We start from the raw sequence: 16617 nt of genomic DNA, 5'->3' as shown, positions 1-16617 counted from the left end.
TCTGGTGGCTTCCTTTTGAGCAGCTCCTCTGGGACACTGTCCCTCTGGTATAACAGTCCCCATTGCTTTTTGCCAGTTAGACGGTTCTATAGCTGGGGGAGCCATGCCCATTTTGTGACTGAACCAATAGACATGTTGATGGGAAATCACCAGGAGACAATAAGTTTCATTGTCGCACCAGGAATGGACCGGCCTTCATACTGGGCTTACCCTGGTTACATAAATGGAATCCACACATCAATTGGAAGAAAGGGTGGCTGTGCTTCCAATCTGCTACATCCCCTGAGGGAGAAGGAGGGCTCCCAGTATTGCGAACGCTGAATCTAACTTAGCAGCCGCAGTGCAGGAAAAAATTGAGGGGGAGGAGAAAATAAATAAAGCAGAAAGATTTAATTAAAGGAAAAGAGTAGAATGGCAAAACATCCACTAACTGGTTTGAAAATGCTGTGTTTTCAATTGTAGGATTGGAAATGTTTGATTGACTGTAAGTTTTAATGTTAAAAAAGAATATTTTTATCAGTATAAGCAGAGGTGTATTCTTCAAGCTATAATGCAGTTTGCAAAAATCATTGTAGTAAACTGAATACCACTGGTATAACATAATTTCTCACCAAAACGGAATTGAATTGAGAGTAAAGTAAAATTTACACAGGCAAGAAAAAATGTATAGAATAGGTGGTGCCTGGCTCAACTGGAAGTAACTGTGAAACTGATCTGTGAGATGTAAACCTATCAAACAGATCCAACCAAGAAATGAGAAAGTTCTTGACAGAACAATTAGATAAATGGGATGCCTTCAGAAATTGTGGGTATATCAGCACTGGAGGTTTTAAGAAGAAATGTGTCCATAATAGTATAGGGTCTCATCTCATGCTTCAGCAGGGGTTGGACTAGAAAACCTCCATGGTCACTTCCAACTCTGTTATTCTTTTAAACCTCTCCACTCACTGTTACCAAGAAATAATGATAAACAATATTGGAAATGTACATCAGGCGGTCTTCTGACAGCAAAATCTCATCTTATTGGCTAGTATCAAGGGGGAGATGACTTTGAAAATGCTTCCTCCCCCACCATAACATGCAAAACGAGGCGAGGACTAGCTGGGAGGGGAGGGGCAATGAGAAGCCAGGCAAGGTGCTCCTCCATGTGAGTGACATCGAGTTGGCAATGCCCACCCAATCACATGGCCACACCCACCTAGTCATGCCCACAAGTCACATGACTGCCAAGCCACTCTCACCCGGTCACATGACTGCCAAGTCACTCATACAAAATACGCCACACCCACAGAATGGATACTAAAAATAATTGTAACACACTGTCCGCCTCTGCTTCGCTACTTGCTTTCGGCTATTATTGAAATGGGGAGGGGGAGGCATGGTATTTGGGAGGGGAAGTCTTAAGTACAGGAGTGATTGTTAAAAGGGAGTTTTGTTCTCATCATCTACTGCACATGCTAGAGATAGTGAATGTGCCCACCAAGGCCAACTGTCCGGTATACTCACTTGATGATGCTTTTTGAAGGTGGAACCCACATGACACCTGAGGGTTGTGCGGATTGGACTATGGAATGGGGTTACCAGGGGGAGGGAGTTGGGTCATATATTGATATCTATGATTATGCACGTTTTTGCCTCAGATCTTGCTTTGCTTAGCTGCTATCTACTCATAACCAGTAAAAGTACTCTTTTTTAAAGTTTTATTTTACACACATAAACACATTGACAAGAACAAACACATGACTTAAGACAACATAGGAACAAGAAGTTCCATCATATATCATACAGCAGTTCCGTATCGGCTTCTTTGCAGTTAGTGTTTTCCCTTTCTATAATTAGTTATTTATAACCAAATATTGTTTATCTCTAATGTGCTATATATACATGCAATTCCAGGTAAACATTCACATGGTTATTCTTTTTCTTTGCCAATCTTATACTATTGTTATTCCATTTAAGAGATTATAGAGTACAGTTTGGTTGTATTGTTTACCATCCGAAGCATCTATTATGACACCACCTTATTTTCTCTTTCTTTTCTTTTCTCTCTCCCTTCCTTCTCTACTTCCTTCCTACCTCCTCTCCTTCCCCTTCTTTCTTCCCTTACCTCTCTTCTACTCTTATCCTCTCTCTTCCCCCTCCTACTCTCTCTCCTTTTTTTCTCCCTTCCTCCCTCCTCTCCTTCTCTTACTCTCCCTTCTACCAACCTTTCCTTATCTCTTTCTTCTTCCCTTACCTCTCCTCCACTCTTCCTCTTCCTTCCCTACTATCTCTCCTTCTCTTTCTCTCCCTTCCATCCTCCTCTCCTTTCCCTTCTTTCTTCCCTCTTTTCACTACTTCCTTCCTCCTCTCCTTCCTTCTTCCCTACCTTTCTTTTTCTATTGTTATAGGTGTCTCTTTCAAATCTCAATTTATGTTTTCTTGGGGATGGTATTTCCACAATCCCATATAATTTCATATCATTTCTTTTTTTTGCCCCTTTCATTCAGTCTATATGCCAGCATTCAGTCCATTCAAATTTATCGAGATAATTGTTGTTTCTTGATCATCTTTAACTAGGGTTGGGGTTTTTTTTGCTTCTGATTTGTGTCTGACTTTTCCCTCTCGTGCGTTCCTTCTCTGCTCTCTCTCTTTCATGCCTCTGTTCATCTCTCCTGTTTCTTTCATTATGTTCTGATGTTTCTTCCTCTTGACCTTCATGTTCTAGTTCCTCTCCAATTCTTAACAAACCAGTCAAATAAAAACAGAATAATGTACAGATGGTTGGTACCAGAAGGGGTTCTATTATCTTGGCAAGGAAAAAGATAAAAGATAGAAAATACAGAAGATGCACAGAAATTCTATGAAGTATTCCGCAAGAGAGAAATAGAAAAAGGAAGCAAGGAGAAACTGGAAAGTGGAAGTCAAGAGGAAGAAACTGCAAAACATAACGAAAGAAACAGGAGAGAAGAACAGAGGCATGAAAGAGAGAGAGCAGAGAAGGAACGCACGAGAGGGAAAAGTCAGATACAAACCTGAAGCAAAAAAACCCAACCCTAGTTAAAGATGATCAAGAAACAACAATTATCTCGATAATTTGAATGGACTGAATGCTGGCATATAGACTATAGAATGAAAGAAAGAAAAAAAAAAGAAATGATATGAAATTATATGGGATTGTGGAAATACCATCTCCAAGAAAACATAAATTGAGATTTGAAAGAAACACCTATAACAATAGAAAAAGAAAGGGAGGGAAGAAGGAAGGAGAGGAGGAAGGAAGTAGTGAAAAGAGGGAAGAAAGAAGGGAAAGGAGAGGAGGATGGAAGGGAGAGAAAGAGAAGGAGAGATAGTAGGGAAGGAAGAGGAAGAGTGAAGGAGAGGTAAGGGAAGAAGAAAGAGATAAGGAAAGGTTGGTAGAAGGGAGAGTAAGAGAAGGAGAGGACGGAGGAAGGGGGGAAAAAGGAGAGAGAGGAGGAGGGGGAAGAGAGAGGGTAAGAGTAGAGAGAGGTAAGGGAAGAAAGAAGGGGAAGGAGAGGAGGTAGGAAGGAAATAGAGAAGGAAGTGAGAGAGAAAAGAAAAGAAAGAGAAAATAAGGTGATGTCACAATAGATGCTTCAGATGGTAACAATACAACCCAAACTGTACTCTATAATCTCTTAATGGAATGACAATAGTATAAGATTGGCAAAGAAAAGAATAACCATGTGAATGTTTACCTGGAATTGTATGTATATATAGCACATTAGAGATAAACAATATTTGGTATAAATAGCTAACTATAGAAAGGGAAAACACTAACTGCAAAGAAACCGATACGGAACTGCTGTATGATATATGATGGAACTTCTTGTTCCTATGTTGTCTTAAGTTATGTGTTTGTTTTGTTGATGTGTTTATGTGTGTAAAATAAAAACTTTTAAAAAAAGAAAGAATTGGCTGTCCTGCCCATCCCACTCCATCCCTCCAAGGAGTTTCGACATGGCCTGTTTTGGATGCCAGGTATGTGCAGGTCCTGCGCAGAGGCTATGGGAGGGCAAAAACGAGGCCTCCCAGACGTTGCAGAAGTCCAGAAACAGACCTGTTTCTGGTCTCTGGAGGGTCTCCAGAGCCCACGGGAGGCCATTTTCGCCCTCCTGGAGGCTCAAGGAAACCCTTTGAAGCCTATGGAGGGCGAAAACACCCCCCCCCCCTTGGTGCAGGATGCCGAGTATGCCATGCACCCCATGGCCATGCCCCTCAAGGACCTAGACAGAGAACCAGTTGCTAAAGTTTTTCTATCCCGCACTTGACTAGGCCTCCCAAAACTTTACAGCTTTCATTTTCTATGCATATATAATATTCTCCTTTCTACTTTGGCCAAATTCTTTGTTTCAGTTAACTCCATGGGAAATGAGCTCTAAACCTGTTAGCACATTTTTCAGTGATTGCTCAGAAACCACAGTATGCAATGAAACTCTTGTTCATACGGCCGACAGTTGATCCAGTGTGAAATTCTAATTATGTATTCTCACCGCATTCAATGTATTTCATGAAACAGATTAGGTGACTTTTCAGCTAAGATTTTTCTGGTATGATTGTACTATTCATCAGAGGTCTTAGACAGAGCATGTAGGAGTTTCCCCCCTAATGAGGTACTGTTCCCTTTAGAGGGGACAATAATATAACAATGCTTATGTAAATTAAATATGGAAATTGGGATTGGGATTTAGATATGAAAATAACAATGCAATAACATTGTTCTGGCTTCATCTACTGGTAAATCCATAATTCTTCATACAATGATACATTACAAATACCTGGCATGTAAATCAGAAGTGCTTTTGTATTTTTAAAACATACTGATTTTTACAGCTACACTTCAATAAATTTATGGATACAGTGAGACAAGAGTGATACAAGTCTACATCAGCTAAGTAAGTTACCCCTGACCCATTTTACATTCCAAATTAGTTTATTACTCAATCGTGTTCGATGTCCCCTCTTGCTCATTTTTGGAATACAGAAGTTCTGCTGACACAATGATTGACTAAAGATCAGCCTTCTTAAATATTTGAGCACTTTACTGGAGTATAAGAACATTGACAAACTATTGCAAATAAGGTGGCTTAAGGACATGACATGAGTGACTGTCAGAGTCTATATAGATAAGGTAAGGTAAGAAAAGAATTGCAATTTGTATGTTTTTAACATTGTAATTTAAACTTTCTCTTCTACACAGAATTTTTAGATTCCAATAAGAACAGCAAATTTACTCTTTGCAATGGAAACATTTATCAATGAAAATTGAGTTCATGGAACTAATGAATTAATAAGGAAACTAATCTAATAACACACACACATGTAATTTTCCTTTATGTTAGCAGGATTTGTGATTTTTAAAAAACTGAATTAATACAATATTGACCATAAATGTAGGAAGTATTAATAATTGTTCTATTATTACATCAACAGTTGAAGAAATGGAGCCAGTGGATGAGTCCCTATATAAATACAAAGGACTCTATTTTGTAACTGGCATGTCCTCACCTGAAAATTTAGATTCACTGGACAATTTTGAAATTCGAGATGATGATATATTCGTAATCACATATCCTAAATCTGGTAAGTTCAAAGATGTCTTCCAAGAAAGAGTTAAACTTGTGTCCAATGTCATTATTCAGTTCCTCAGTGTTTTGGTTGCTGTGACGCTGTTGCTCTATAAACAGATTTTAACACTTCACATTTTATAAGAAGCTGGAAATGTAGGGAAAATAATCTGCTAAACCCCTACTTTCATCCTTTATATTTTATGGATTGGCTACATTGATAACCATGGCTAGTCGCTCTCTCTCAGCCCAATTTACCTCAAAGGGCTGTTGTGAGGAAAAGAGGAGGAGGAGGAAGTACTAGGTATGTTTGCCATCTTGAGTTAGTTCTAAAACTAAATAAGGCAGGATAGAAATAAATGTTTAAATTAATAGCTATTCTTTTCTCATCCATCCATCTGTCAGCTTCATCTATCATATTTAGTAGTTAATTGTCTTTATACATCTCTGAAACATTTGCTCTTCTCCCTGATAGGAAGGTTGGCTTTGCATAAGTTCAACTGTCTCCAAATAATGATGGGTGAATTAATTTAATTATTCCTTATTTGCAGGAACAATATGGACTCAGAATATTGTCAGCTTGATTACTTATGAAGGTCACCGAGATGGAACTGAAAATATTACCCTAATTGACCGAGCACCATTTCTGGAGTATAATATGTTCCATGTAGATTTACCTAGTCGCCCATCACCTCGTGTCATTTGTTCCCATCTGCCCTACTATTTGGTACCCAAAGGATTACGAAAAAGAAGAGCAAAAGTAGGACATGTTTTGTTAACTTGTGAGCTAGTGTGGGGAGCTGCCTGCATTCATTTCGTTTAGCTCTGTGTCTGAATGTTTTATTAATAAATACGCAAGGGTGCACAAACAAATATTACATTGTTCCAATATGTTGGAATAGCAAATTCTGAAGTGTGAGGTCGGGGGTGAAATACAAACAAAACAGTGTTAATATCAGAAGGTCATGCCCAGCAGAAACAGCTAACAATCAAACTGAATATCAAACCCCTTAAACTTATTTTTCCCAAGGTGACACACCCAGGTAGATCGTAACACTTGGTGTTGCAAGTCAAATTGCGATCTTAACATATCTGGAGGATGTCAAGTTGAGGGATGCTATTTTTGTCCCTCAAATCCCTTTGCACAATTTCTACTCTCAGTCACTCATGTCCTAGTCATTGGAAGCTTCACTGGTGCAAAATGCAGATACAATGGGCATTGGTCTATTCTCTAGAACTGCATTCCTTACACCTCTGCTTTGGAAACTGCATTGCTAACCTGTCTGCTTCTACATTCAATTCATGGTTCTTTTTTTGACATTTAAACCCCTTCCTCAGTTGGGAACATGTTATTTGAAGAATCTCCTCTCCCCAGTTACAGCTATGCATTTCATCAAGTCCAGCAGGAAAGGCATGTCGGGGTCCCATCAGCTAGGGAGATTTGTCAGGCAGGATCCATGAGGAAAAACTTTTCTTCTGTGTTGTCTGCCATATGGAAAATCATTCCTCCAAGTCAAGGTTGGCCCCAATCCTTGTGATCTGCTGAAAGGCTCTCAAATATGGTTTTGCTAATGAGCTTTGAGATCCCCTGATAGAATGGAAACTGTTAGATGAATGTATGAAAGTTACTTGATGAACTCTCTGTACGCTTTGCTGTCAATTTGTCTTTTCTTCTTCTTTTTGTCTTGTTTTTTTTTGACTAGGTATTATCATTTTTCTCTTACAGATTATTTATGTGCTTAGAAACCCAAAGGATATCTTGGTTTCTAGCTACCATTTTCACAAAGTATTAGTCAAAATAGAAACCCCAAAAGACTTCAATATATTTTTTGAGATGTTTTTGGCTGGCAAAGGTAAGAAGAATTTGATCGTGACAATGTTTTGTCCATTTTTGTTTTGGATGAAAGACTATAAATATATTTCAATCCATTTCCCACCAAGAGCAACAATTCACTCTCTCTCCTTACATCATGAATAATGATTCCCTATACTCATCCAGTAATTTGTCCAAACTCTACACAAATATTTTATAGTAGGAAGTTTGCAGTCATGGGATTCAAAAATTTTTTAACTGTCAGTACTGTGGGCTTGGCTTGGTGGGCGTGGGATGGTGTGGTAGGCATGGCAGGTGAAGTATACTGTAAAATCTCCATTCCCTCACCACTCCAGGGGAAGGTTATGGCAAAATCCCTGTTAGGAATATAATTCTAACAGTTGAGTTGGCAATATATAAATCATGTAGCAATGCTGTAACTGTTTCTTTAAAGCATTCTATAAAATGTGATTGGGTGCTGTTTTCCTCAATCGGCCATAAGAGGGAGCCAGAATGTCTGTTAGCTCTCTCTGTGTGTTTGTTCGATGTTGGGCTGATTTAGAAAGTGCCGTGAGCGATTGTAAGTTTATCAACTATTAGCAAACTTTGTGTACCGGACTGATTGTATGATACTAGACTATGTTATTTGGATTATCCCTTAACTGAAAGACATTGATGACCAACTGTATTATCTATATATGACTTGGACTGTTTGATGGACTCTGATACCTCTATATCCACGAAAGTAAAAGCCTATTTAAACTGCAGTGTCTCTGTAATGCTGGTTTATGTGTTCTCCAACACAATTCTAACAATGCTTCTCTGAACATACTCACTCTCCCAATGGGGAGTTTACCTAACAATCCCCATTCTCTCTCCATCAGCTGGGACTCAGGAAGCAGAGAATAGATTGGGGCAGAGTCAGTTAGAGGTGGTATTTTTACTGATTCTCCGAACTACCGTAATTTTCAGAGTATAAGACACACCTTTTTCCCTCAAAAAAGAGGCTGAAAATCAGGGTGAATCTAATACACTGAATACAGCATTTTTTGTCTCCAGAAAACCTGCCCCCTTCACTGAAGTGGCCGTGTATGGCCTTTAGGAGGCATACAGAGTGCTGCTGGGGGCTGGGGAGGGCAGAAATAAGCAAAAACCAGGCAATATTTTGCTCACTTTTTCCCCCTGCAGTCCCCAGGAGCACTCTGTAACCCTCCTAAAGTGTAAGAGAAAAGTGATAACAAGAGTTAGTTTTTTGAATATTTGAAGAAGTATAAAAAAATTAAACCAGATTGCCCCAAAGTTCCAAATAAGAAAAAGCAAAGAAATGAAACAATATAGCAGCATATTGGCAAAAATCCCCCATAACAAGTTGGAGTATGCAATCTCATTAGTTACAATTCTCATTTTTTCTCTGTCCTCTCCACTCAGTGATGTTAGGGTAGCCCCTCAGTTGTGCTCTCATGCTTTGATTTTTAGGCCCACCAGGATCACAATGGAGGAAACTCAAGCATTAATAATGTAGAAAGAGCTGAGGAGGCACAGTGGTTACAATGCAGTACTGCAGGTTACTTCTGTAGACTGCCAACTGCCAGCAGTTTGGCAGATCGAATTTTACCAGGCTGAAGGTTGACTCAGCCTTCTATCCTTTCGAGGTGGATTAAATAAGGACCCAGATTGTTGGGGGCAATATGCTGACTGTGTGAACTGCTTATAGAGGACTGTAAAAGCACTATGAAGCTGTACATAAGTCTAAGTGCTATTGTATTACTATCCCTGACACAGATGGCCAGCTGCATCATTGCATGACCGAGATGAACCTATCAGTGTTTTACAGTTTGTGATTTGTATTTCATGACTAGATTATGTAAATATTAGTGTAGCCTCTTCTTAAACTATCATGCTTTGATCTTTAGACCCACAAGGATCATAAAGTTGTGGGGGAAATTCAAGCATTAATCTTTATACGTAACTCATTTTTCTCCTATCAGTGATTTGTAGTTCATGGCTAGACCATATAGAAGGCTGGTCTGCTCATAAGGGTGATTTCAATATTCTCTTCCTGTCTTATGAAGAAATGAAAAAGGTAAGATGTGTTTCTGTTGTGTTGTGTTGTGCAATATGAACAATCATTAAGCACAGAAAGTTTTGGAAATGATGGGATGTTAAAATAACTTATTCCAATAGGAAGTAGCCGAGGCGACCACAGAGCCAATCTTGATTATTTCTGTGATCTTCTAGAGAACTTCTTAACAAGTTCAGCAAAATAAAGCTGATCTAATTTTTGATAGACTTACTTAATATATAAGGAAAATCCAATTAGCACAATTTACCTACAATCAGAAAAATCTTAGCCTATTATATTTTATTGTATTGTATTGCATTGCATTGAATTGCATTATAAATATAAATGTAAATACATATGTGCGATTTCTCCGCGGGTCGTTCATGAAGCCAATGTGGAAGAAGAACTCAGACACGAATTTCCTTCGGGACGAACCGACCCAGAACGGAGTCTGGGGGTCCTTTTTTATTGAGCATACACAAGGGAGGGGTGGATTTACATAGCCAATGGGGACCAATCATGATTATGCAAGTTTACAGTATATGGTAACTCATTTACTTCCATGTAGACCTAAAGAATACTCATAGTCAATAAATCTTTTATCATCGTGTAAACTTCCAATCCTTAATTAATGTTTGAGAGTTAAGCAGTTGTAACCCCTGATTTAATCAAGCTTGTAATTAAGAGTCTGTGATTACTGATCTGCTTAGTGTTAAGGTTCTGTAATTACTAATTTACTTAATGCCTAGAGTTAACCAGTTTGCTTTACTGATTCAATCATATGGTTAATCATTGCTTCTATTCTATAGTGTTTCAGCATAGCTATGCTATACTGCAACATCTCCTCCTTTTGTTTTAAATTTTGTGGAGTCGGAAGGGAGTATTGTCTTTCTCGAGGTCTTCATCAGAGAAGGCTGTTAACAGGGCTTTGTGTTTCGAATCAAAGGTTGCTGTGTTAATGTTTTTGCCCTGTGTCATACTTTCTACTGTGGATTGAATGATGATTCGGATCACTGGGATTAAGCAGGGCAAAAGGAGAAACCCTAGGAGCGCCATGCCTGTCATGAAGGTGGCTTGTTTCCAATTGCGAAAAATTCCTCCCAGGAAGCCTGCATCATCCATTAATCCTGTCCACTTTTGCACGGGTACGTGAACCAATTTCCGCAAGTCCGCGGTGAGATCGGCCACTACCTTGCCAGTTTCATCAATTTGGAGACAACAATTGTAAGATTAAATTTCCCACATACTCCCCCTTCCTTAGCCAGTAAATAATCTAAAGCTAGGCGATTTTGATAAACTGCTGTACGTAACTTATCCTGTGCTGTAGCTATAGCAGTGAGTGCTCTATCAATGCGATTCCCGGCTAATTCTAAAACAGCTTGTAATCGTATAATCCTATTAAGCATATAAATGGGTGTTCGGTAACCCCACGACCCATCCTCTGCCCATGTTGCGGGGTCATAATAAGCAATAATGTGTTCAGGGGGCCACTCATTATCTTTCCAATTGCCAACCTGCATCCCTCCAAAGAATGACCCAGAGGAAAAAGGGGGGGGGATTCACGCAGGCAATCACAGGTCTTTGGATCTCTTCACTTATCACTTTCTGGGGCATTGGGGACATATACATTCATACTGCAATCATGCTTGCTCATGCTTGCTCATGCTAACCAATCATTATAACTATTTCAGGAAGCTTTTTCAAGCCACCAAGCTTCATTTTATTTTATTAGAGAATCTCACCCTCCCTTCAGGTTTGGAAATGATAACACACAAGCATACACACACATACCATTAAACAACTTTGCAACTTACTGTTCCTTTATATGAAAGAAATTAAAGTACATTCATACCATCTTTTACCATTGACATACATTTGCACTGCAATCAGACTGCTTGTGTAAATTAACTTCACACACAAAAATATCCCATTTCATTCTTTCTTCATACAAAGCAATCATTACAATTATTTCAGGGAGCTGTACATAAGCCAATGAGCTCCATTTTCTGTTATTAAGGAATCTCAACTTCCCTCCAGGTCTGAAAATGATTACACACACACATGCACACATACCATGAAACAACACTTTCAGGCCTGGGGGAGGTTCTGTCACTTTAAATCTTCAAATTTCTTTCCTTGGAGAACTTGTGGCTCATTCTCCAAGCAGTGGGGAAACTCAGAGAGCAGTTTAAATCCTAACTACTCTTCCCTCCCCCACAGCTTCAAGCCCAAGCTTATTTATTTATTTAGCTAGCTGATCAAACATATCACCATAAATTCAATTCAATTCTACATGTTATTAGATGCACACCTAAGAATTTTTTTTTAACAGACATTACATCAAAGTAATCAAGTCCAATTACCTAGGTCTTCCCATTCAGTCAGGCTTTACCTCATTACCTGCTAAATTTCTTACTTTTGCTCAAAGTTATGCCCATTCTATCTCCTTAAGCACTAGATTGTTAATATCTGTCTCTCCCTGGGATGTTCCGTTTCTATCTTGATCTCCCAGCAGCGCTGGCATATTTTTAAAGGTCAAGATTTATAGAGACAATGTATAGAGATGTTTGTCCACATTGTTTGCATTGGCCAGGGTTCCAGGTTGGTCCTCCCAGCTGAGTGCTGGCATAGTTTTAAAGAGCAAGATATATAGATATTTTATTAACACATCATTTGCATCTGGGTGGGGCTTGAGCTCTACTTTTCTTTTAAAAGACAACTATTAACAGCTTTCTAACATATCCCTGTGGATTCCTTAGTCACTTCGGGGAAGAAACTCAGGTAGAACTTCTCTTCAGTTCATCTGATGGTGGCCAGAAAATCAGCAAACTTGTTACAAAATCTAAATGAAAACTGTCTTCTAGAGGCCAGGTTTTGAGTAGGTTGGCCAGATAGATGTGCAGAGGGTTTTTACTCAGGGTGAAGGCAAACCTTTAGTAGGAATTTCCTTCATCTTATACATGCACACACAAGGCAACACTCTCCTCCTCCCCCAAAAGAAAAAAATCTTTACTCACCTGAAGATTAAATCTTCCAGGCCTGAAAAACATGAAAACAAGGTTCCCTCCCCCACAGAAAAGGCATTGCTGGGGGATTAAGGGTAAGGGAGGGGCTTGGGGTTCCTCATGAAAGTAGGTGCCCAATTTTATCCATAAGGAGAGCTTTAAAGACCCCTTTTCCGGGTAGATTGGACAATGATTTTTGACATAAGTCAATAAGTCAATTAAATGCTTTCAAGGGGAAAACGGGAAGCGACTTGCCCATCGCTTGAATAATTACACCAGAAAATTTACAGATATCCCGAAGTTGCGTTCCTTCGAGAAACCCGACCTCATAGTCACGAAATGGGAGGGTGCTCCGTTCGCTGACGGCCGGCCCTGAGTGGGAGGCTTTTCCTAGCCTGGGGGTGATATGAGGTGGGCGACACGGATCATCACGTCGGGGTCACCAGATGCGATTTCTCCGCGGGTCGTTCATGAAGCCAATGTGGAAGAAGAACTCGGACACGAATTTCCTTCGGGACGAACTGACCCAGAACGGAGTCTGGGGGTCCTTTTTTATTGAGCATACACAAGAGAGGGGTGGATTTACATAGCCAATGGGGACCAATAATGATTATGCAAGTTTACAGTATATGGTAACTCATTTACTTCCATGTGGACCTAAAGAATACTCATAGTCAATAAATCTTTTATCATCGTGTAAACTTCCAATCCTTAATTAATGTTTGAGAGTTAAACAGTTGTAACCCCTGATTTAATCAAGCTTGTAATTAAGAGTCTGTGATTACTGATCTGCTTAGTGTTAAGGTTCTGTAATTACTAATTTACTTAATGCCTAGAGTTAACCAGTTTGCTTTACTGATTCAATCATATGGTTAATCATTGCTTCTATTCTATAGTGTTTCAGCATAGCTATGCTATACTGTAACAAATATGAATATGAATATGAATATAAATATGAATATATTTTCCATAATATTTGACTCAGAAGAGATTGACTCAACTCAATGCCATTTTTAAGAGAGGCATCTTTTAAAACTTGCTTGGGACCTGGCCACCCTCTGATGCAGCCAAGAAAACATATAAACATTCACCAGAAGTCCCAAAGCAGCATTTCTTTTTTTAATTCAATCATATTGCTTCTATGTACAGTTTTCATTTTAAAAATTACTTTATCTCAAGGTAATTTTTTCAGTAGGAAAATAATTAAAGTTTAATATGCAAGATACTGTATAACGAAGAAATTATTTTGAGAATTTCCCAAAGATATAAACAAAAAATTACAATTTTTTCTCCATTGTTATAGATGAACTAATATAAAGCTCTATCAAATTACAGGATTTGAGAAGTTCTGTACTGAAAATATGCAACTTCCTAGGAAGAGAACTAACTGAAAAGGAGGTGGATGAGGTGGTGTATAAAGCGACATTTGATAACATGAAGGTGGATTCTAGAGCAAACTACACATTAATGCCTCCTGAGATTCTAGATTTCAGCAAAGGAAGGTTTCTTCGCAAAGGTAGATTAGTAATAATTCATACTCTGGGGCTTTTGGAATGTGCCAGGCTTCATCTGAAACCAGGGTTGTCACCTTCACTTCAAAGGTGCTTTATAAAGTGATATGGCTATGTCCCAACAGCCTCTCTTTCTGCTGTCTCTCCATGATGTTGTGTTTGCCTCATCAGCAGCCTACATTTGAGGCAGCCGTAAGCTTCGGATGTGGATATAATCTGACCTGTTTCAATGATCAGTCTGTTGGTTGCACAATGTAATGATTCTTCGGGAATGGAATTGTTTTACCTCATACTGACCACTTTAGGATGGTGGAGACAAAACCTCTTCACTCTTTACTTTGGGTAATCTCCCACACCAGGTGTGTGGTGAGTCACATGGTTAGGACATTGGGTTGAAAGTTAGCAAGCCCATGTTTGAAACCCGAGTGCTGCTGCATGGTGGGGTGAGCTCCTGTCATTCACTCTAGCACCTTGTTGGGAACTTGAAAGGAGCACCTCTCCCGGGGCATCTCCCTGGAAACAGTGATGTCACTGACTAATCTTTTCAACCTGGAAAGGATAATCTACTTATTAACCTGAAAAAAAAGTCTCTCCAACATATCAATGCACTCCAGTCTTAGAACTGTCTCCTCTAAATCTGCAGGGACCTATCCAATGATCAAAAAGCCATCAATCATTTCTCTTAACCCTAAACTTGCAATCACTGAGTTGACCATCAACTCCACTAAATACCAAAGTATTCCAGAGTCACAGCGATCTGACAGCTAAAGATTGGCCAACATTGGGTCATGCAACAGGACAATGACCCTAAGCACACCAGCAAAAATACCACAGAATGGCTGAAAAGGAAAAAATTAAGGTATTGTAATTGCCCAGTCAAAGTCCAGACCTCAACCTGATTGAAATGCTACAGTGAAACCTCAAGTGAAACAAGTAATAAAAATGCTCACAAACTTCATTTAACCGAAGCCATGTTGTAAAGAATAGTAGGTCAAAATTCTTCCAAAATTATTGAATCTTAAGTTTTACATACACAGCTTCTCCATTTTGGTTTCCTTTTTCAAAAATAAATCATGACATGGTGTAATGTCATGTTGTTCATCTAAGGTTGTATTTATTTACTTTAAAGAACTGCTAAGGAACAGATTTTTACTATGTTCTCAGACAAAAAAACCATGGAACAGGAGCAGGGTATACTTCCTGTTTACATAACTGTTTATACATTCAAACACAAACTTAGTCATAGAAAAATGCATAAGAATGACCATTTTGGTGATAGGATGACATAAATAGCCTCTAGATAAAATGAATAAAAAAACTGTTAAGATATTTTAACTATTGTTTCCCAGGCACTGTTGGGGACTGGAAGAACCACATGACTGTCGCCCAGAGTGAAAGGTTTGACTGTGTCTTTAAGGAGAGGATGGAGAAGCTGCCCTTTAAGTTCTGCTGGGATATTCAGGAGGATCCAGAGCCTATTTCCAGCTCAGTGGATGAAAATAATGTGTGATATAAACTTTCAAATAGCTTGAATCAGAGATGATCTTCCAAGAATGGCCTTTATGTAATTGTAATTTTCAATTCTGAACTCTGCAGGGACCATAGGACAGAGTAACATTAAATTCTTCATTATTTTTAAACATTGTACAGCATTTGTTTATTGATTTAAATTTCCATAGCTACCTGAGCAGTGTTGGGTTTCATTTTTTTTCCTTACCAGTTCAGTTTGTGTGACTTGGTTGAGACCTTCATGTGACTGAGTGGGAGTACGGCAAGGTAGCTCGACACCACTCCACCAAGCCACACCCACCCAAATCATGGCCACTGAATCCACAGAAAAGTTTGGCCAAGTCTTCTAGTCTTCACCCTTTCTTCTTCTCATCTCCTTCTCAGAGCATGTTTGCTCTGTTTGCATGAGCCCAAGAAGGAGAAAAGCAGCCATGTTGAATGCCGCGGCAGAAAGAAGCCAAATTTTTCTGCCTCCCTTTGCAGTGGAGGTGCTCGGAAGGCCCATAATGGTCCCCCTTTCCTCTGTGTTGTAGTACCTTAAAGACTGAAGCTGGTGGCTGCCTTCTGAGCAACTCCGCTGGAATGCTGTTCCTCTGGCATAATAGGCCGTTCCCCTGACCGGGTCCGGTGTGCAGCTGTGAGCAGCACTGGCAGGCAATGGGGCACATGGCCAGTGCAAACAGGGCAGCAATGGTGGCGATGGTCACAGGCAACACATTGCATACCAGTGCCACTTGTGCCAGGCCATCAGACATGGCCAGGGAAAAGCTAGCAGTGATTGAGTGGCGAACAGGCAGGCATGGTGGGGCAAGTGAGCAGCAGACGGGCAGGCGAGGCAAGCAACCACTAAGAAAAAATATGACAACAACAAATCCAAAATCAACATATTAGCAACAGCTAGACGTATTTATTGTATTTACTACTTCCCTGAAAATACATATTGCTTGATATTTCATCTTAGCCCAACACCTAAAGGGAAAATCAAGTTTTTTTTTTAAAAAAAAATTGCAATTCTTTGGTATTGGACTGGACACTCCTCCATACCAGTACGGTCCGGTTACGTTCGAGGCTGGAAAGGGCTTCAATGCTGCTCTGGCCTCGTCTCCTCTAAAGAAGCCTCCCACAATTTCCTTCTCTTTGAGAAGCAGCT

At 39.5% G+C, this 16617-nt stretch overlaps 1 protein-coding gene across 2 annotated transcripts; it reads left to right on the top strand.

Moving 5' to 3' along the window:
• Nucleotides 1–4969: 4969 nt before the first annotated feature.
• On the top strand, nucleotides 4970–15605 carry LOC116507445 (amine sulfotransferase-like). 2 transcript variants are annotated; one of them, XM_032215575.1, is made up of 7 exons: nucleotides 4970–5136; nucleotides 5434–5583; nucleotides 6119–6327; nucleotides 7294–7420; nucleotides 9369–9463; nucleotides 13783–13963; nucleotides 15308–15605. In XM_032215575.1, exons 2-7 carry the CDS (start codon nucleotides 5442–5444, stop codon nucleotides 15466–15468), a joined length of 915 nt encoding a protein of 304 aa, XP_032071466.1. In that variant the 5' UTR covers nucleotides 4970–5136; nucleotides 5434–5441; the 3' UTR covers nucleotides 15469–15605. The 2 variants fall into 2 exon arrangements, with proteins under 2 accessions (XP_032071466.1, XP_032071465.1); XM_032215574.1 differs by having other exon boundaries at nucleotides 4971–5131.
• Nucleotides 15606–16617: the final 1012 nt, after the last annotated feature.

This window comes from Thamnophis elegans, chromosome 4 (genome assembly GCF_009769535.1).
Source record: "Thamnophis elegans isolate rThaEle1 chromosome 4, rThaEle1.pri, whole genome shotgun sequence".
Classification (NCBI taxonomy): domain Eukaryota; kingdom Metazoa; phylum Chordata; class Lepidosauria; order Squamata; family Colubridae; genus Thamnophis; species Thamnophis elegans.
Note: the sequence above shows the minus strand (reverse complement) of the source record. Positions and strands in the feature narration are given on the sequence as shown.